The following is a 23,505-nucleotide window of genomic DNA, read 5'->3' as shown; positions in this document are numbered from 1 at the left end:
TTCCATCTTCTCCCCTCCCTGTTCTGCTGAGAAGGTGAATGATAGAGGGGCTTGGTGGGAACCTGGCATCCAGCCAAGGTCAACCCACCACACAGGATCTAATAATTAGGTTTTGTCCTGTTTTTCACATGCATGCAAAACAGAAACCTCCTAATTTCATATGAAATTAGGCCAAACAAAAATCTGATTCCTATTTATACACTGCAGTGGAAAGGAATGGAGTGTACTCAAGATAGAAATGCCTGTTCTTGCAGGCTGTTAGAGCATCCACCTCTAAAAAGAAGAAACAGACACAGTTGTCTTGTATCCTGCAGTGAAGTGGCTGAGGTTTACTGGACAGAAAGAAAACTATCCCACTCAGCTGTCAAAACCACCTGCTAGGTACTATACATAGGACAAAAAATTCAGTAGAAAAAGTGTCATGACAGGAACAAACTTTTTTTCCTATGAAAGAGGAACTAATGAAACCTGCTCTCCTACAGATTTATGATCAGCTTCTGTAAAACCACCAGTTTCCTATTCAAGTTCTCCATGATGTCTCCTCTGAAAAACTACATGTACATAATAGATGGCTTTCTATTTTCTGTAAATAATAATAGCTAGTGGTTAACACTGTAACAACCAATCAACTTTAATTTCTTTAAATATAGTTTTAATTACGCAGAAGGTTTGAAAACTGGGGGTTGATTTCATTTGCAAGAATAGTATACAATATTTACGATACATACAATAAACTATACATAATACTTACCTGCATGGAAATCTATGCCCACAGCAAATGAAGTTCCAGATACAGGCATTAAAGCATCCATTTTATCATTTGGATCAAGAGGAATCCCTCTGATTCCTTCATGAACAGAATACATAAGAAATGATTCAATACCTATAGAAAAAATAAAATAACCAATTAGAGCACCTTCCCGATTAACAAGACTTGAGGAAGTAACAAGCACTAGACATAGCTCTCCAAAACTGCGCCATAGTTTTCAGCAATGAAAACTCCATCTCTTTGAAAAAACATCCATATATTATTATGGTGTATTTCTAATTAAATAATAAATGCAGTCTTATAAAGAGAAGGGAAACACTGTCCATTTCAAGCATCACCTTATACTTAGTGTAATTAGGAATAATGAAAATAAAACGAGTAGAAAATGTTTTTGAATTATGAGAAATTTAAGAATATTCTCTATTTACATCTGCAACTCCTGTACATGTTCAGCAAGAGGCAATTTGAAAGAACTTGTGTAGAAAGAGGACTCAAGACTGTAAACTGTCTTTTGAGGCATGGGATTCATCTCACATCATTTAGTCATGAACACTTCCATTACAGAAAACAGACAGAAATACATAGTTTTAGTGAGCAATGCAGTTGCTGCATTTTAAGTGTCTGTTTTCATGTTGGATTAATCACACTCCACGTGCACCTATTTCTGTTAAGTAGGAAGAAATTCTACTGCGCAGAGGTCTTGTTACGTAGTCATTCCAAGTTCAGATGAATCACACCTAGTTGTTGACAACCAAAATTGGAACAAATACTTCGTTGCCCTTATCTGTTCATGTATCAGAACATTCTTAAGATAAAAGGAAATTATGCAGCATTATGATACATAACTCATATTATTAAAGAATTTTAACTACCATACATAAATTAGTTCCTTTCTCTTCACACCAATTCTTTGAAAATTTCTTTCTGTGTAAAAAGCCAGCCAGTAGAAGACAATAAGAATGTGGACTAAAAAGTTTCAGGTAGAGAATCACAATTTTTTTTTCACAGGAAGAAGAAATCTAGCTAGCAAATAAAAAAGAAGAATACTGAACAAGTACATATGTACAGGATAGTGCTTGTCAGTTTTTAATCCATGAATTTTCAAGACAGAATAAAAATGTTTTTGACTCACGACCTCTTTTTAATTGAAGTGAAATTTAATCATAAAAAGATGTTATGATCTAGAAAGCAGCATATCTAGACGTAAAGGAGGAATACACTTCAAATAAAAAGCACGCACCAGTTTTAACATTACCCACAAGTGAATGTTACGAAAAATTGTAAAAGTAAAAATACTACTTTAAAAAGGAATAAAAAAACATTACGCTCATGTTATTGTCACATAGGAAAAGCAGTAAAGAAGCAGAAAAGCCACTTTTACGTTGCTTAATGCTGCCTCCATGTATACACTACTATTAACTAGATGAGGTAGCACTCCTTCATAGGAATAAATAATACTAAATATATACAACAGTAAGGCATGTTGACCATAAGGCTGTTTTGTATTATTCGAGCAAAATGTAAGACACTGGGTGTAAGCTATGTTTTGACTTTCTCCTCCTCAAATAGGCAAAATATTTATATATAAATAAATACATAATCAGGTCTTACTTTATATTAAGAGCAATGCAATAGGATGAGATACCCAACCTTACAGATACTGTAGCCTATAATTTAGTTTAAAAATAAGCTCCATGACCTTGAACAAATATGTACTGCTCTTGATGATGGCTCTGATGGTCTGATTTTCTGCCTACATTTTTAGAAGAAATTAAAAAGTATTTCTCAGTTTCCAGAAAGATCTATGCAGAACAAAAGAAAGAAATTAAAAGCTAAATTTAAATGCTGTCCTAACCACGACAGACATTTCACTGTTACTGCTTTGATCAAGCATATTAAGTATAGTTATTCAATTTGAAATTAATAAAGTTTATTTACTCATTATGGTGTTCCCATAAAATTGAAGTTAGAATAAATCCTGAAAGCCATTTTACCTTTGCATGCCATGCGGTTTTTTTGAAGGTTGTAGCCTACTGTACACACACAAGTCCTGGTGGTTTCTGATGTTGGTAAACAAAGCTGGGAGCATCCACCATTGTTTAACTGACAGGAATTGCTACCTAATACATGATAAGAAAAGAGGCAGAGGGAAAAAAAATTGCAATCCTGACTAAAACTGAGTGTTTGCATCATTTTTTTTTAGTATTACCAAACCCAAATTTTGTTCAGATAACTTCTCTGAAAAATTGAGATATGCATCAAATATTTCAGGCTATGCTACTATGCATATATTCTTCCATACTTCACTCTTACAGTATTTTATCTGCACGCTCAGAATAGTGGGGTTTTTTACTCTATTTTTTAAAATAACTCCATTTTCTGAAGAAGAATTTGCTTATTTTAAAGTAAAATCATATGATAAAACTGAAAATAGTATATTAAATCTGGAGTAATGATGATGAAATCTTACTGACATTAGCCTAGAAGGTGTACCTCAATCTAGACCACGAGCAAATCACTGATTATATTGTATCCATTCATCAAATGTTGTATTAACCTCATTATCTTCATGGACCGTTTGTTTTAGTATATTTAAGATACACTCCAACGTGATCTCACAGATATATGATCCTACTTCTTAATTACAATAATATTTACTTTTAAATAATAGATGAACATTTTTAATGACATTTAAACCACAAATTATACACAGTACAATAAACGCAGCTCAGAAATTTGAAGCTTCATGAAGAAACACCTAAGTCTACTAAGGCATGAGAGGAATGAGCTGATTACAAGTTACCAAGCCCATATGAATCAGAGCACTACTTGTCACATGTATCTCTGCATTCCTAATTTTGAAGTAGAAAGTATTTTTCCATCTGAACTCATATATGTTTTCTAAAGATCCAACCATACAAATGGAAAAGACAGATGAGGTTTCAAATTCTTAGGTATCCTCAGACAAGCAGACAAACTGTATAGTTAAAAAAATAAAAAATCTAGGACACCAGGTTTGGATACAGTAAAATTTGTAATTGTCCTCACATCATGTCTGCTCTCACGTCACCTTCATTTAATGAAATGCAAGAAGCACACAAAATATGCAAGGTTTCATTAAAAAAAAACCTGCAAGCGTAAAGCTGAATTCCATCTACAGTGTTTCAGTCTTATATCCCAAACCTCAACATTGTTCTCTGTAAAAATACAGATCAGTAAGGTGACATTTCACAACACACTGAAATTACAGTTAAAGTTCAGTAGTAGAAAAAGAACATTTTCTTTATTTTTTTTATTTTTTTACTTTTGTGCAATGTAAGATGCATATTAGTGCCACAGACACCAGACACTGCTACCATTTGGGTACTCATGAAGCTAACTGTATATCTCCATAGTAGGGAGTTCAAGCAGTTTAAAATGATAGAAACAGTACTGAAGGCCTTAATTTTTATTACTTACTGTTCCACCACATTTAAAACTAAGCACCAGGCTGGAGAAGCACCTTTGGTGTTTCCTAGATTAGGTAACATGGCAAGTGTTCCCAGAAGTTGCTCAATATGGAACTGAATTAATGTATTCTATGCAAAGACTACTTATTGTATTAAACAATCCCATGCTCTTTTGGTAACTTCTCCACAAAATGAAATAATTTGTTTCATGTAGATAAAATCCTTAACACTTTCAGCAGATGGAATCAGAAGTAATATCTCAAATGTTTCCATCTCTGATCTCCAAATTTGTAAAACTGTGTGCATGACCCCAAATTACACTTTTTCATATTATCTTAGCTCCCACTTTGTTAACTAAGTTTTAGCAGTATTAGCAATATTCCTGCCTCTTCCTGTTGTCTCACTTTTGATTCATACTGCTGTCACTCTGTCAATTTTGATGAATTAAAACAAATTGATAATGAAAACTATTAATGAATTCTCTCATAATACTAAAAATTTCAGTAATTAGAGAGCAAGTGCACACTGATATTTTTTAATTGAAAATTTTAAACTTAGATTCTCTGAAAGAACTTCAAATTTCACAATACTGTAAACTTCAGAAAACACCTGATAAATTAAAATACATCCAGCAGATATGCCAGATCAATTATCCTACTCTATACAGTAATATATTCAATAATAAAATATTTTATAGTATTTTACACTGAATTACAATTAAATAGATGCAGTCTAAGAGTTGGTTAAACATGCTTAAACTTTAACATACCTTGCTGGGCTGCTTTATCATACACTTTCATATGTACAACACCTGAAGTCTTGTTTCGCAGGACAGTTGGGTTTCTTCCATCTTTTTTGCTACAGGTACCAATCTGAGCTAAATTCTGGTCCGCCCACCAAAGCTTTTTATCTGTAAAATTTTCAATTTTCAAAAATTAAGAGGATCATTAAAAAATTATATAGAATTGAAACGCAAGGTGGGGAAAAAGCTTTTGAGGTTAATTCTCAGATCAACTTTAAGGAAAACTGCTCAAAGAATAAAGTCAGTTCCTTTATTTTAAAACCAGAAATTTTGGATTTGTAGATTTTTTTCTTAGGTGTAAAAACTGTATTATGCCCAAATTAACTGAAAGTTAGAGAACTTTATTCACAGATCATGTACTACTCCAACAAAGAGTTTATTCTCAAACTTTGTTATATTCATTCATCATGTACACAGAGATGACAGGAACTCTGGTTCCAGGTTTACATTACTTGCCTGGAGTATTCAAATGAAGCATGGCAATTACAATTAAAATAATTAAGAATCTTGTTACGGTCTTAAATAAATTATTGAAATTACCGACTTACATTGATAGCAACTTTTTCATCATAATTTACACAACATTTTAAAATAATAGAAAAAATGAGACATGCTATGTACATACTAGCATAAAACATCAAACCATCCTTCACCGATCCACACATGCAGAATACTTGAATTATAGTAGGAAGGACTTGTCAAAAATTTATGACAGAATTCTCACTTGATGCACATCTACAGTACATGCAACGCATTTTTCAAGTGTAGGATTTCAGGTGACTTCAGTCATGAAGATTTCACTTAAATGCAGAGAGGATACTAAGTGACAGGATAGAATAACTGAGTTTGATCATATTGCTGTGGACACATTGGTTAATGTGGAATGTAAAATTTAATTAAAAAAGAAATAAAGATACAAACATCAGTATTCATGTTAAGATAATCTTCACAAGAATTTAAATAAGAGTGTACGAAGGCAAGAAGTTTAAAAGAAATCTCAAGAAACTGAAAGGTATACATGAGATGTATACTGTCTCCTTCATTTCACTTACATCACATCAGGAAAATGTTCTTTTTTAAGCCACATTAACATAATTTAAATGTCAACACTAGGGATTACTTCAGTTTTGTTCAGAAATATACAACACTTACCAGTCTTATCAGTCTGTCATTTTGAGACTTTGACTCATAACCCGCTAGAACTAGTGAAAGCCTCTCCAATTAAAGAGTTTGCAAGTCTTTCATTCATCTAGCGAAAGCTAGTAAGATGCCTCAGTGTTAATGACTTATAAATTTGTTACGGTAATAATCTTTACTAGTTTTCCTCAATTCAGTATTAGGGTAGTATTCCCACCAAGTTTTGAATATTTCATGTTTCATGCCATCACTCCATATTGTATAAATGGGGTATAAAATAAGTCATAACATTCACAAAGCAGAAAGAAAAAATCAAAGACCACCTATCAGGAAACACAGCAGGAAGAAATGTTGCAAATAGAAGAAAAGAATATGAAATACACAGTTTGAAAACCTTCCTAGCAGCTGTCATAAAAAATTTAAATTCCATATTGCGAAAGTTTGGGAGACAGAGTAGGTTAAAATGAGGGGATATGAAAAGAACACTAGAGATATTCTTTACCTTGGTATTTCGTTATAATACTACACATATAAAAGGCCACAGTTAATAGCTTTAGTGTAGCTCTGAAGGATGACATCAAGATCATAGAACTGCTTTCTACCACAGCTATGTCCTGTCAGTGTTTCACTGAAGATGCTGAGCTGATGATGGAAAAGCTCTTTAGTATGGCACTGCTACTTTTAACAGCCATACTGTCACGGACTACAGTCAAATGTCCTACATCAGGGGTGCCCCCAGACTTCACCCTTATCTCACACCTGAGACTATCACAACTTGAGTATTAGGGTACTGACAGCCAAGATGTGCTTTTATGACTTGCCATGTGCCAAGAGAGAAAAAACCCCCCAAACTTTAAATTTCACATATGCAGGCACCAGCATTGCCTAGTCAAGGTGGAATAATTTGTTTAACACAAACTAATATATTCTACATATATGTATTCCATGACGTCCATGGCAATGGTTCAGTTCAGAGAAAACTAAAGAATGCACTGAAATAGTGGAAGTGTATTTCTGAAAGGCAAGCAAACTTTTGTCAGATCCAAAAGTATAATAAACATAGTAAGGATGCTTACTGTCTAATTTTAACAGACTAAACACTTGAGAACTTAAACTCGCTTCCAAAACAGGGACTCAGCTAACTCATAGCAACTGAATGTTCACAGTGAAGAGCTCCTTACCCAACCAATGCCAAGTCCTTCAGCTGTTTCCCTTATAACATAATCTGTTCATTTTTATCATAATTAATTTCAGCCAGCTTGTTCCCATTATTCATCAATGTCAATGGTTGCTGGAAGCAAAGCAAATCAGTCCTTTCCTGTCTGGGTGAGACTGAAACACAGAGCATACCGAACATACAGAAAACACTTAGGCAACGCTAACTCTTAATGTCATCCTTCAGACATTGCATAAAAGCATTACTTCAGTGGAGAACTTCCTAATGTTTCTAGCTGTAGATAAACAAACGCAATGCAAAGCACTGCCAGCTATTACTATCAAGTGTAACGGGAACAACAACCACCCATATTCTATTTTTCACAGTAAAAGCACGAGATACTGCTGCTAGCTTTTGATATTTTTTTTTAAACCATAAGAAAAATCAATGCACAGAGCTAATGCAACTTTTGTCAAAATACAGATTTACTTTCGAAGTGAAACTAAGAACACACATATGCCATCCTTCCCTGATGAACCCAAAAGCCACCCTATACAAAATCTTGTCTGACCGAGCCCTGCATCCTGCAAAAGAGCGGAATGATTGACTAGTTGAATCCCTTCAGTTTGCTGGCAGCCAGATGGCCATGCAGCACATGTGCTGGCCAGCACGTCACTTCATGTGTAGCTCCACAGTGGCAACAGCCTGCATTTTGTTTTGACACAAAAAAGATGGGGAATGGAATGGAGAGAAAAGAGAGGAGAAATTTAAGGACTACATGAAGAAAATGGGGTAGCGTGACAGCAGATTGTGGAACTGGGAATGGGTGCAGGCTCTACAAGTGGTTTCATGTACAGACATCTGTTGTGCAGAAGAGCAAGAGAGAAACTGGGGTGAGGTCTTGGGGTGAAAGACATAAGGTATTGCACTAGAGGTATTACGGAAAGAAGGTTATAGAGGAAAGCTGATGGTACCATGCTATTAAGATTCAGGAGACATGAAAGCAGTCTTTACCACTTACACTTTTGCTGCAACGACTGCTGATTTGAGGCTACTTCCACAGAAAGATGTAAATTAGAATGTCTAGCTTTATATGGAAATTCTACTGACTTTACTCTAGGGAAGAAATTAATTTTCACATGTCAACATAATTGCTTGTAATGATAAACCACATTCTTCATTAAAAGCAAATTACAATCAATAACTATGAAATCTTGAAAAAAAAACCCAAAACCAAAAACAAAACCAAAAGCAGACTTTACCTCCCAATTCATCAGAATATAATTATTAAACAGCTTTGACAGCAAACAAACTTTAGTAAACTAATGGCCAAAAGCTGACACAGGAACCATAGTCAGTCTTCTGATTTCAAGTCCTTAACACATTAGCCCTCACAATCTCGAGTATGCACAGACGTATGAGGTGGCATGAAAGTTCTTGGTTGCCAAGTTAACAGAGTCCGTAATACGTTTCACGGTGTCTGTTTCACATTTTCTTTGAATGTCAGAAACCCCTGCCTGAGTCTTTACTCCGGTCACAAGCCTTAAGCAGTATGATGACCTCCTTCCAACTCACTGGGGGCTATCAGTTTCTCTTGAATTAGTCAAGCCATTCAGCTTAGTGACTGTCTTAACACTCTGTAGCTAACCATTTCAGAAAGGAAGTTACGGAGTCTTATGTTCTGGATTTAAAATTATAATTCTGAGGATCCACAACTACTATTTTTCCTATATTCCTACCTAAAGAAGCTTAAGCTATTTTGTCAGTAAAATTTAATTAATGAAATAAAATGCAGTTCTGGTACTAGCCTTCTAGGAAGCCTCTGTAAAGAAAGAAGCTTTCAGTGGCCCATTTCTGTTATACTCTCTGAGTTAACAAAATGGTATGAACTCAAGTGCAAGCAACTCCCCCATCTGCTCTCAGCCTTTTGGAAAAGTAACTATTTTAAACAAACTGAACTAGCTAACATTTTAATACCATATTACCTCAGATCTAGATTTGACCAACAGTCTCAAAGGCAACACAACAGAGTTTTTGCGTGAGTGTTAAGTGTAACCATGAAAGGGAAAACAACAGAAAAAGGAAAATAGCAGTCATCTGAATTCAACTCTATCTTCTGTTTGTCACATACATTTTTAAACCAGAAAAATGTAAATGGCAGTATATGGACAGTATGACATGCTTAGGTTACTAACAAACTACTGCTTTCCAGCGAGTTACTCATTCACTCATGACTACATTTAAAGTATTAATTACTGTGAAATACAATCTTGCAGCAATGTTCTACATGAAGAAAAAGTACTAACATCTCTCTTTTTTTACCTCCAAATACTTCTGTATCTTTTAAACATCCTAAATTAAATAATTAAGTGGGGCAAGTCTGTATAATTGCGAGTTTTACATCATCAGCATTTTCATTTTAGACAGAAATAATTATTACTGTCGATGAACCAACAGTAAAACCGTAGACTGAGAAAACTTCTAAATTTCAGGAACACTGCATTTCCAGCAAATATTGTGTATTAACTTCATTTTAACTTCTTTTCCTTTTCAGTTAAACGAGGTATTGCCTATGCTGCAGGTTTGATACTTTATAGAGCCAGACAGTTGAGTGTTCCATGATGAAAACTGTAGATCTGAAAAATCATTTCCATTGCAGTAACTGTAAAAAGTTACTGCACAAAAGAAAACAAACTCTGAAAGTATCAAGGAAAAAAAGCATTTACTGAGCAGTCTTCACAGGTATATGATAGGACAACCACCTACAGAAGACAAATATTCTGAATATGAAGACTTAGAGACATAAATGGAACTCTCAAGGGAAACCTAGGTAAAAACATAAAGGAAATCTACCATCTTATGCATGCAAAAATACTAGAATTGACTGAAAGAGAAGATCACCCTGTGATATCAATCTGTTAAATGAGTAGTAGCTTACATCTGATGGTTCTTTCATCAGACAATCCTTAGAACAAGGAGTTCCTGTGCTCAGCTTTGGTGTTGGGATTACAGTAAAACAGATATTCTTATCTCACATGAGAGTGACTATGTGATATAAACCATAAGGGAAATCATGGGAATGTGACTTTTTTTTTTTTTTTTTTCTGTGAGATTATGACCCACAATAATGAATTACCTATCCTAGAAGTTTAAGCTAACATTTTCAATTAAATGACTGTATGTGAAGAAGTGATTACAGCCTTCAAATTCTCTATTTGAAGGATATAAAATCAAATGAAGGACATTTATCCTCAAATCTGAATGGCCCATTAAATAATTTTTGTAATGACTGCTGTCTTACACATGGAATACAAGAACTTACTGATTTACACATCCATACCCATCCATAAAATGGCTTTGGTTTTGTTTTTATTTTTTGGGGGTTTGGTTTTTTCTGTTGGTTGGTTGGTTGGTTACAAAAACCCCAAATAACCAAGCAACCAACTTTGCATATTCTTTTACAATGAGATGAAGGCATGTCATGTACTTTATCAAAAAGTTAAATTACTAATAATTTTCTACACCATTTTATTAATTTCTCCCTTTTTGTATTAGTATGGAGCCAAACCATTTCTACTTCACTACGTTCCACCATGTACCTCTTTTGCTTACTAAGCTATTAAATGAGACTTGAAGCTTTCATATACAGTTAACAGTATCTAGCCAATTTCCTTCAGTGGTGTTGGAGATGTCAAATCATAAGAGTTCTTCTGCCTTCATGACAGAAAAAACAAAAATCATTACAGCATAAACTCATTACTAATCCTTGAAGTATTTGAGTGTGAACACAGAGGCTGAGTAGTCTCCTACATCGCCTGTACTGTTAAAAAGGATAAATTACAACAAATCACAAGTGAATACTCAAAATACACTTCAAAATTATTCTTTTATCTTCCTCTTCCATCCTTGCTAGCATGACAACTATATTAACACATCATTAAAAATATAACTTATAAAATCTTACTGAACTAGTATTTATTCTTTTACATGGAGGCTTTATATGGTGCACTTCAAGTTTTAGAAAGACATATGGATAGAGTATAGGGAGTTAAATGACGAAGTTCAAGCAAATCCTGACATTTCTGATATATTAACAAAAAACAAACAAAACCAAACACAAAAGGAAACAAAAAAAACCAACCCACAAATCCTTAAGTGCAATCTTGAGGTTAAACACTTCCGACTACCTGCCCAAAAACCAACAAACTGGTCACAGCCGACCAGTTATGCCCCAAGACCTAAACAATATAGGTTTTAATTCTTCATAAACTGCTGGATGGCCAATATATGCCACAACAGTGTCTCATAAAAAAAACCAAAAACCAAAAACAAAAAACAAAAAAAAATATCAAAAAATACCTATATGTTATACACCTATTTTTGAGCAAAATTCTAAGTAGAATTTTGGACTATTTCTCTCTGTGCTACTAATATATTCTTGCAGGAGGTAACTCATATGATTTCTAGTATAAGGATGACTTATTTCCATATTAATTTTAAAATACAGCATATGATTTCACAAAACCAGTTTACTTTAGCATAAAGACAACTTGCTTTCACAAACCACAGAAGAATTTGAAACCTTTAAATATCAAATGGAAGTTAAATGATTTAGTTGCTTGATGATGCTAACAAGAGTGTTATTCAGTCACTAATTACAATCTTGTTGCTGAACCTGGGTTATAATATAGATTAAAATTGTTGTATTTATCCATTCTGTTGGGTAATTAGCATTAAGTGCAGCAACATATTGGGGAACAGCAATTTGAAATGCCAAAAATTGCTACGCTAGCATTGTGGACAGTCCTTTGGAGATTTGAAGCAGCACTCTGAATGCAAATTTTGATGGGCCATTAGTTTTCATTAATGGTGGTTTGAGTATTTATGGAAGACAACTATGTACTGTACTTAAAACTGGGCAAATTGCCTAGATATATTTCATATATTAATGCTAATGTAATGAATGGTGTTATGGCAATTAGAAGAGTGATGACTTGGAAAATTAAGGTGTATGTATCTGAAGTTTCCTGATCTAAGCAGCCCCTTTCACTTTGCAATTATGTCCAGCAAAGTCATATCTCCCAACATTTGAGTTACTAGAAATGCATTTTGGTGTCATATTTGAAACTTTATTTAGGATAAACCCAAAATCAAATAACCAATATATCATTTAACTACATAATTGAAGTAAAATGGTGGCATGAAGATATTTTGGTAATATGAACACATATTTTCTGTCTGAAATGAAATATTGTAATTGTTTCTGTCTGGTTTGATTGTTTAATAACAAAATTTCATGGCTGTATTATATAAAGTTTGTGTTCAAATACATTGTTCTAATATGTATGCTTCCACTGGAGCTATGACACATGTCTGATTTCATTGTATTGCTGGTTGAAAATTATTTTACATGATTTTCAACAGAACTAGCACTTATAGGTAGACTCATTCACTACATGACGTTACTTTATTTTATACTAGTAAACAACAACTAGAAAAAGGCTACTACTTAGTATCATGGAATATTTTCTTTTATGTTTTTAAAAGTAATTTTAAACAACAAATTACATTCTCATTATAAAATCTACACAACCTAAATCATATTCCTATTCTGTAACTAAATGAGCTGAACTTTGTGGTTTTGGGTAAACTGTATTTCTGTGAGGCTCTGCTACAAAATCCAACAAAACTGCTGACAAAAGCCTTCAATAACTTTTTCTTCCCAGCTAAAAAATTACAGTAACTAATCAATACTTTTCTAGCAATGCTGTTTATGGTTCAGAGCCCTGTATCATTCAAGAAAGAATACAGTAGTTTGGAAATTCATCAGATATTGCTGCAAGTTCCTTTGTAATTCAAATCTTGTGATATGACAACTCTGCTCACCAATCCGGGAAATACATATAGTTCTCACCACAAAGGTAAATTTCCAACCATTTTCAGTTAAGGAACCCTTTTCATTAAGTAACTTGGAAGGCAGGAAATGAGACTTCAAACAGAATGCCAAATAGATCTATATAATTAGATCACACTCAGACACTGGCTACCAGGAAAACTGTTTAAAATCAGACACGGAATATATCCAATTCAAACATTAAAACAAGTATAGGAACCATTTTCTGAATGTTGAACAGAATATCACTGTACTGTGTAAGAAAATCTGAGATTCTCTCACATGGCAAATCCTGCGTTTCCAGAACAGTACTTGTTATCAACTTGTGAGTGTTGTCTGTAGTAGGTGTTGAAAATTATGGGAGGATAGGGTGCTGTGAATTAGATAAACTTCTAAAAGACCAGGAGAAACTATAGAGGTTTTTGAACTAAGTAGCAGAAGCAGATTACTATTGACCAAATGCAAGATAATAAACAGTGGGAGACACTACCAAAGCATTTACATGCATTTTTGAATGGTAAGTTAACTAAAAATGGCTGATGTTGCATGCACTGACATTTCACAGCGGATGTGTATTTGAAAAAAAAATAAATGGAAAGAGTAGAAAAGATGTATGACTTCACATGGACCTGTTTTCTTTTAAGTCACTGATGAATTCAAATGGTAAAAAAAGTTTGCTTACAATATATATAGAAGAAACATTCCAACTATTTTATGTGTTTACCATGATTTTAGATACAAGCAGTCAAGAAACTTTATGAACTGGACAAAAAATGATGCAATAAACATCATCATGACTGTGATTCAGCTGCTATAACTTGGCAAACAGATCGACAGAGGTACTATATTTTCCCACACTATCATGTTAAATCTTATATCAGAAAAATTATTCATTCTTATTTATTTACATATTATTAGTTACGATCATTTATGAATGACAGATCTCTTATATTTCTTCATATCACATTGAATTTTCAGTTCTGATCCATTTTACATGCATGAAAGCCTGACCGTAAGAAGCTATGTAAAGTCACCAGCACTTCAGGAAAACAGTTGGCATTTATGCTGCTATGATCCATAACACAAAAACATACAGGAGAAATGAAAACAGAAATTTCTCATGTTTTTCAATCAGCACCTACAGTACTGTTTAGAAAACTGTCTTTGTCTGCACTTTTATCCACCAGATATTTATACTGAATCATACTGCAATGTCATATTGCAGTTTATCATAACTATGGCTTAAAAAGAAAGGCAAAACCCAAAAAAGCAGGACAAACAGAAAACCCCAAACACGTTGTACGATTTGTTTACCCATTTAGAGTAGGAAGAATTGTCATTAATCATAAATCCAGAGTATCCCAAACTAGTAATATTAGATAGATATATGTTTTAAAACTACACAGCACACATTCTCTCATCTCCGCACCAGAAAAATTCAACTACTTTCAGGCAAAGAAGCATGAAACACTCTTCTTTAAATGACAGCTATTAACTCTTTATTCAGTATTCCAGGTGGATCATCACTGTTGCAGATTCTGTGAAGCACAGATTCAAGATAAGACTAGACATCTCAGTATGAAGGAATACTCTTTACACCACCTCATATTAAAGACTTCTCATAGCTCCCTAAGGAAGAGGTCAGCTATTTCTAGTCACAATCAAATGAACAAAAGACAAGTTGTCTATATTAATGTTCATGACTCCTCGTGACACAGAACTTGCTTTTGTTTATGAATGCATATATAAAAGCATCCCCTCTCCAACAGATTTTAGCAGTATTTAGAGTTCAATACTGGTCAAATATGTGTATAATAAAGCTACTTTAGTCGTTACTACTTTAAAATATGACTTAATTTCCAACTTATGCATTTAGTCTTTGGAGTTCATTTAGCATAACTTTCACAAGCACACCACCTACGCATACATTATATAATTGATGGATCAAAATACTTTATTAAAAGACTGACAGCTGATGAGTCAACTACCTCAACAAACGTCTACTTATCAACTGCACCTTTTTTTTTAACATGAAAGATAAATGTAAATAATTTTTAATTGAACCAGAACAGAGGTCAGCAAAGCATTTGGAGGAAATATGGACAGCTCTAAAGTTATCTCTAGAATAATAAATACCAGTTCTGAGTCAGACTGAATTTTCTTAACACACTGTATACTAACTCCAGCGAGGTTCAAGGACTGAAGATGCATATGAGATAGAACGAATTTGAAGCAATACTCTTGTTCAGCAATCTGCAACTTAAAGACTTCTTGATTTTTTTTTTTAATTTTTCTTATGTTACCATTCTTCTGATTATTTTTTTAGTAACTTAGATGTGTTTGAACATTCTAAACTTCTCTAATGCACAAAGTATAACAAACAGAACTTTTTTGCCCAATTAATTTAATACACAGAATTTTAGCAGACATCTGAAAATCCAAACAATGCATTTATCAAAATAATCAGTCATCAGTTCATAACCCAAAGAAGTTTTCAAAGCACAAGCCAATCAAACAAACCAGGGCCACTCTGAACTAAGAGTGGAAACAAGAGAGCAGCAAGAAACAAGTCATAATTCTCTGTAAGAAAGAGCATAACATATCCCCTTCCGAAATGCTTTACTATAGTAAATGTAAGCCATCATCAACCTGTTACCTGCATCCTGTATACAAATGCAAGATTATATTTATAAACATAAACTTGTCATACAGACTGTAAACTGTCTGTTCAATGAAATATATATATTAAAAAAATCACAAACCAGTCTGTACTGTGTAATTTACATATAAACAACAATAGCTTCTTCAAGATATTTATTTTTCATTATTAATTAGCTTCCAATCATTTAAAAGTTATTATCACTGGACTTACCCATAATGGTTAAAGCTGTGGCTTTTGTTAAATCTTCTTTCATTGATTCTATTATTTCAAGATTACCACCATCCAAGTTGCATCTATTTATGGTTCCATTTCCTGAACTGATCCAGTAAAGTTTGTTCTCCCCATAATCTATTGATAAACCTGTAATTAATATATACAGGTTTAACTGTGGCTTGAGTTGATAATAAACATTTAGTGTTAAACTGTTTTCATAATAAAAGTGTAGTTATGAAACATATATACACACACAAAAAACTGTTATTTATCCATTTATCTAGTCAAACTTTAAAAAAAAAAGACAGAGAGAGAGAAACAAACCAAACTGCCCATTTATACTGTAAAAAAGCACGCTTTTTTAAAAAAAAGATTTCTGCCTTTTATTTCTCCCAAAGTCTACACAAATCAATCAGTGACTGACTGATGAAATAGCATTATCTGGCAAAGAAAAATTACTTGAACAAACTGAGGTCTTAAGTGAGGTCATTAACTACTAGTTAATGCAAACTAGAAACCGTCATTTGTATTCTATAATAATGAATACTTAAAGACTTAGGAAAAAAGCTATTTTTTGTCATTCAGAACTATGAAAACTCTGCTCTCTGCCTACATGTACAGCCCTTCGCTTAGAATGCTAAAATACCAAAACCTAATACTAATTCTCAGTAAGTTTACAGTATTCATTTTACTTTTGCTTCATAGTGAACTGACCTCATGATCAGTTCTTTGGAGTTAGAAGAAAGGGAACCACAGAAATAAAACAGTTGCAAAATAACCTACTAAATGAACAAAGCATACAATTTACTGCAAGTAAAAGCAAAGAATGCAGAGATAAAGTGTTTCAGAATTCTATAATCCTTGAAGAACATTCAAGTAACTGTAGCAGGAGATCTTCCATGGTGAAATGTGCTTGGCATGGTGACAATACATGCCATAATAATTTGTTTTGGTGCTACATTTTTCCCAGAACTCATGTTAGGCACCCAGCAGACAGTTGCCAAAAAATACTATATTTCACTCCATAGGTCAACCTCTAGATACTGTACAGTACACTTCTTCCATCATGGAAACTGCTTCTCTGTGGAAAGCCAGATCTATTTTCAAAATCCTGATGGAAGGAAGGAGTGCTGCATGCTGCGGTACTTTCAGCTACCATCATGCCACTATTTCTTTACATGTATTTGACATAGTAGGCCAAAAAGTGTCCATTTCTAAGCTTTTGAAAAACAGTTTTCCAGTTCCTTTACAGTTACTGCTATTTCCCCCCCTCTCTGTAAGTGTATCAGCCAGAAGAAAACAATCCACCCTCAAGAGAAGATAAGGATACCAAGTAGTGCCTTCAGGAGAGACTGATCTTGCAGCATCTCTCTGCACATACATGTTGTCCTGGCAACAGCATGTGCAGTATTTAGACCTAGCACAGGAAACGTTCCTGGGAATAGGAATGAACCTTGCTATGGATTACAATGGTAATATGCAAGTACAAAAGTTTCCTTACTCTGAGATGGATAGCATTTGCCGTCCTCTGTAACTCTTTACTGCTACCAGTGAGCTACTCACCTAGAAAAATCTATTTATGGGATTGTTGTGAATGCAATCTACACAGCTATTAAAATGTTATCTTGTCAGGTTTCCTACTTCTTCAGATATTAAACTGGTGCTTCCATATACGAGTATTTCAATCACCCAGCACCAACTGACAAGAAATAACATTCCTATCTCCTTCTACCCAAGCCTACCACATTTTTCTTCCCAAAGTATTTTGCTGTTGTGTTATTCACCTATTACCAACCTTTGTGAAAACATATTATTTCTATTTGTTTAGATTTTTTAAGGAACTGTCCCGTTTTTTCCAGTGAAAATTGGTGACTCACTAGCCATAAGGATCACAGATACTCATGATGCATTCTGTGTGGGTGACTGGCTTACACCTTATGTCCCAGCTGCCAAAGTCAACCTAAATATGTGGATTGCAAAATACTGGTGTCAGAGAATTCAGTCGTGTTTTTTTTGTTTGTTTGTTTGTTTTTGTTTTTGTTTTTTTTTTTAATATTTCCATGACTTAGGCCATCACTGTTTTCACAAGCATTTTTTAATTTCCTTACTGAAATTTCCAGAAATATGCTACTATTTAAAAAGCATATCATAATGGCTATTCCAGCAATTCATACACAGAGGTTCCAGTCTTAAAACCACATATATAATGAGATATTTAGCTTTCACTACCAGAAAAACAAGTTTGAAATTTTAATTTGGAGCACCCTGAAGTACAAAGAAATGACTCTTGATAGCACTTTTCACACACTTACTTTTAAAATTATGTATTTTCCTCTAACTTTATGTTTACCTGTGGAAATGTTCTGTAACAAGCAGTGGAAGCTTATGGAAACTGTGTTCCAAGAACTTTCAAGTTGGGGTTCATTCTTACTATCTAAATCAATTGAATGTTGGACACTGCTAATTACAAATTAGATGAAGTATAGGAACAGAATTTCCAATTTTTGTTCACATTTCCCACTTTAGAGACTTAAGAAAGGGGTTTTTTTTAACTGTTTATAGCTGATTACATTTCAGGTGAAAAATGAGTGCTTAAAATTAGGACGTCCTTAGGCTTGTTTCTCTGCTAAACATAGACACATGCTAAAGAAATAACTTTTTTTTAAACAAACAAAATAAATTTAGGATGAAAATTTCAAAAGCTAATCTCAAGAACATTTTTGGTTAACACCTGCAACAATGTAGTTTTTGTAAACCATGTTATATAAAAAAAGAAAGCAAGGAATATTCAACTGGAGAGTCAGCCAAGAAAATGAAACAAGAACAGCTAGAACAGCAATCAGAGCTGTGCTATCATCACGATGCTATCATCACGAGCAAAACGGAAACTCCAAGTTTGTTCAGAAGAAAAGATTGAACTCTATTTCAAAAAACAAACACCCCTCCCTCAACCTGTAATTATGGAGTCCTTTGAAGTTAGCTGAGAGAGAATCCAGTACGTTTTTAAAGGTGATTTATCCCAGTTATTTCAAAACTTACTAACAATACAATACTCGACAATTTAGTAATAGTCATTTCCTTAACAACAGTCCAATGAATGCACAGTTTGTACTTTCAGGGTTTTATAACAAACAACTGCTTAACAGTTCAAGTTAACTGCTTGAAGTTCAAGACACCAATGATCAAATGATCTGCATCACAAAGTACAAAATTAAGCACTAATTCTGAACCCCTATGACTGCAGTTTAATGGAACCTCAGTGATTACTTCCCTTTTTTAACAAATCTGTATGTGTCAGTATTTCAGCTTTTATAGAGCTGCAGATAAAAATGAGACACAATGTGTAGTTGTTCCAAGATTATCAGTTTCCAAAATCTCCAAACTACATACTCCTGATGTTGATAAGAAATATTTTAATTGAAATAGTCTCCTCCTTTTAATAGAACTCAAATTGAGAAAAAAAAATCATCAGCATACTTCAGGTCACAGATTGGAAAATTTTCCCTCATTCTTAAAATTTTGAAATTATGCCTTAAGAAAACAAAAAACCCCATGACTTATCAGGACGTCCAACTCTTATAAGCCATATATTTGTTTTCCAGTAATCCACCTGTGAACTCACTTATTAGATCATTCACCTCGCTCCCCAAATATTCAATATCAGCACTGCATGAACTAGATTTTCACTTGTAGAAAAAGACAGCTTCTCAGTTAGAAATTAGATGCTAAATCAAAGTTTTAAGACTGCTACTCTCTGGCTCTTCAGCAATGTTTTCTTGTTCTTAGCATGCGAGTGCCAAGATGTTAATTAGCTTTATGCTAATGGTAAGGGTAATTTAAACCATTAAAAAAGGCATTTTGCATATATTTCTATTTAGAGTTCGATATTGGAAATTTAGTACTTATTTTATCTATAGTGTATCTGATAATTTTTCCTCAGACATGCAACAGAATTTGTTTTCATATCCATCAACAAAACTGAGCCAAGACATCTACCGATTAGAAAGTTTTTCAAAAATAGACAACTGCAAGCTTTACTTTCCCTTTACATACATACTTTACTCTACACACTTTGCATACTACATATTCTTATGCTTTACATACTTTACAATTTAGCATGTTTTCAGAGAGCCAAGAAGGGAAAAACGGTTAAATCTCTACGGTTTCCTTATTATGCGATAGGTATCATTACTATGCAGTAAGATCCTTTCATCTGGAATATAACCTATTTGAAGTAATTCTTATCAGATCTCAAAGGTGTTAAAAATTAATCCAACACTATAGAAAGAAAAAACATTGTTTCACTTGCAGCTCCATGGTGAAGTAAAAAAGTAATGTTGCAATCATCATTCCTCCAAGCTTACAGGAACATTTAACTGCACGAACAGTCCAACCGATACCAGTGAGACTTTACATGTCCATGAAGAAAAGCATCAGAAAACCCACATGGATTTGCACATGCAGCCTTTGACAGAACTGATATACTTACAAGGGAGGGGAGGGGGGAAAAAAACAAAAAGGAAAAGAAAAAAAAAAAGGAGTACTTACCATTCTACCACGTATTTGGTTCAGTGGCTTTACTGCTACTCAGAACAAACTCAATGACAGAAACCATAAGGACTGCAATTTAGGACCTATGATCACAGGATATTCAGTGCAAAATGTTGCACACAGGCTTATTTCTTAATATTGTCATAATATTATTAAATGTGTTTATGGTTTATACTTCACCTTAAAATTAGTGGGTTTACCACTCCTTTTCCTCCCAATAAATAACTGTCTCTTCAAGTGGATAGACAGAAAATCAAATCGACAATAAAAGACACTAAATAATTTCTACAAAATTATTTGAAATTAGGGTCTAAAATGCATTCTGTGTTGCTTTGTTGTCAAATTTATTCAGTTATTTGTCATATTTACTTCAGCCTGCTTAAAGCATTCAGTTATGAAAACCCATAGATGCCTTAATATGTAATCACTTTATTTATAGGTCATTAATAAGGCAACAACAATTGTTGTAACCACTTTAACTCTAAAAAAAAAATGAAATTACAAGAAGAAAAGATACCTGAACCAAAAATAAATGCAGGTGGGATTCTGGTGAGGAAGGTTCTACATTTGCAGTCAGAGTATCCTCTCACATACATTCATAACTGAAAAGCATACTCTCTACGCTTTTTTCCCCATGACCAAAAGACTGAGAAATACAGACGGCTTCTCATTCACCTTCGGTCTACGGTAATCCTAGAGGTTAATAACAATGTATGTAGCCCACTAGAATAGATTTCAATTAGAATGGGCCAAAAATATCTTAAATTGCAAAACACAGGGGTACATCAGTGCTTTTCATGTCTTTATGTCTGTTCTTATCTCTGTTATACAGTACATGAAAAACATCATTGTATACTTAAACAGTATTTCAAGATAATGTCTGTAATAAAGCACTATCAAATAAAAAAACAACAGGAAAAAAGGTATTTACCAACAGGATCTTTTTGATTCTGAAAGAGTATTTTGCTGTTGCTGCCATCCATGTTTGCCATGTTAATTGTGTTACCATCCGTCCAGTAGAGCTTACTGAAGAAGAAGATGAACATATTTCAAATGTTGCTTTGTTTACACAGTATTTTTAATGCATCAATAGGGAAAACATTCCTAGAAGCAGGCAAAATATACAACTAATGATTACATGATTTAATCAACAGTAAGCTTTGGTAGGGAAGCAGTACTCAGAAATCTCAGCAAAATCTTTGAAACACATGCATTTACCTTAAGTTTGAAACAAAACAGAAAGGGCAAACTCAAAATCTGAAAACTCAGCTTCTGACAAGCTTTACCACAGTTCATTTGTTAAAACCACAGATATCTTACCCTTTTACTGGGTGAACTGCAAGACACTGGGGTTTATCGATTCCATGGATGATTGAGGTTTTCAAGGAACCATCTAAATGTGCCACATTAATTTGTGTTTCATCAAATTCTGAGCTAATCCAATATAAATTACGTGATATCCAATCCACTGCAAGACCTCTGATACTCTGGATATCTGCAAAAAGTGAAAGTAGTTATTCTCTTTATTTTCTGTCTGGATTATTCTCAGACTTAGAGAAAAAATCCCAACAATATCTTCTACAGCTTGTTAACAATATTGTGCAATATGCTACTCAGATGTCTGTACAAACTGGTTGCCAAGAATTAATAATAATTATTTTTCTTCTTGGGCCTGATATACTTGCAATAAGAACATCAAAACTGCACTGAAGATTTAGGAAATCCTCCATAAATACTTATTTTAAAGTTAGCATAAAACATATTGTCCAAAAATAATAATCAGACAGACGGTGAATTTTCTTAGTGTACTTTTCTACTTACAAATGCATTTATTACTCAATGCACTATTAAGAAGTGTGGTTTGTGGTGGGTTTTTTTAACGGATGATGATGTAGAATGAATTACCCTCCACTGGAAAGTTCAACACTCACAATTACTAAACATAAATATTATTCATGATGTAAGAGGAAGGCTCATACTTCTTTAGTTGTGAGTTACACTTTACATGGAGAACATTAAGTGGCTTTCTAAGGTAAAACTATGCTGAAGTTTAAAAGCCTACTTCCTTCTTTAGCACCGGGAAGACTCAGTATGGAGTATCTGAATTAAAACCACTGGTTTATAGCACACTTCTACAGCATGTTAGTAGGCAAGTAGCTACATGACTGAAGAAGTTTTGGTTTTATTTCTAAAGGCTTTTGAAGACTCCAACTTACTCCCCTGCTTTCCTGGAAGTAGCTAAACATCTGTCAGCCAATGGAAAGTAGTGAAGGAATTTCTTTTGCTTTGCTTGTGCACACAGCTTTTGGTTTTCTTATTAAACTGCCTTGATTTCAACCCATGAGTTTTCTCACTTTCATCCTTCTAACTCTCTTCCCCAGCCCACTCACATGGAGTCAGCAAGCAGCTGTGTGGGGCTTAGCTGATTTCTGGGGTTAAACCACAGCAGCAGTACTACCTGCAGTAGTGACAAACGAATATAATATGATCAATTTAGTACCTTCACAAGTGTCTTTGTATGAGATAGTCTTCCTTAGCAAGACACTGATTTTTTTTTTAAATATATTGATATCTGCCTTAAATGCTGCACACAAAAATCACTGCTCATCATTTAGATACCAACAAGCTGCTCTGCTTTGGCATAGCAATGGTTCATACTGTACAGCACCTTTGAAGATGAGGAAGCAGGCTAAGGGCGATTTCATGATTTCATTATAGTTCATAGTTTATACACTCTCTCTTTGTCAACTTCACATGATTACTTCCACTGACAGAATTATTGTCATTGACAAACTAACATGGATGTGGCTATGGACTGACTTGCCTATACCTAAGGTCAAACAGTGATTGGGCATTAGGAAGTCTGCCAATTT

The 23,505-nt window shown here is 34.0% G+C and overlaps 1 protein-coding gene across 1 annotated transcript in view; it reads right to left on the bottom strand.

Annotated features, from left to right (window-relative positions):
• Window positions 1-23,505, bottom strand: part of LRP1B (LDL receptor related protein 1B) — a 380,905-nt gene that overhangs the window by 195,681 nt on the left and 161,719 nt on the right. Inside the window, exons 27-32 of the mRNA XM_040604928.1 lie at window positions 21,953-22,127; window positions 21,564-21,658; window positions 16,079-16,228; window positions 4,988-5,128; window positions 2,764-2,889; window positions 752-883 (exon numbers count right to left, since the gene is read on the bottom strand). Of these exons, the coding sequence (XP_040460862.1) occupies window positions 752-883; window positions 2,764-2,889; window positions 4,988-5,128; window positions 16,079-16,228; window positions 21,564-21,658; window positions 21,953-22,127 (819 nt within the window). The remainder of the gene's footprint in view (window positions 1-751; window positions 884-2,763; window positions 2,890-4,987; window positions 5,129-16,078; window positions 16,229-21,563; window positions 21,659-21,952; window positions 22,128-23,505) is intronic.

The sequence above is a fragment of the Falco naumanni genome, chromosome 8 (genome assembly GCF_017639655.2).
Source record: "Falco naumanni isolate bFalNau1 chromosome 8, bFalNau1.pat, whole genome shotgun sequence".
Classification (NCBI taxonomy): Eukaryota; Metazoa; Chordata; class Aves; order Falconiformes; family Falconidae; genus Falco; species Falco naumanni.
The sequence above is the reverse complement of the archived record's forward strand: the minus strand, read 5'-3'. Positions and strand labels throughout refer to the sequence as shown.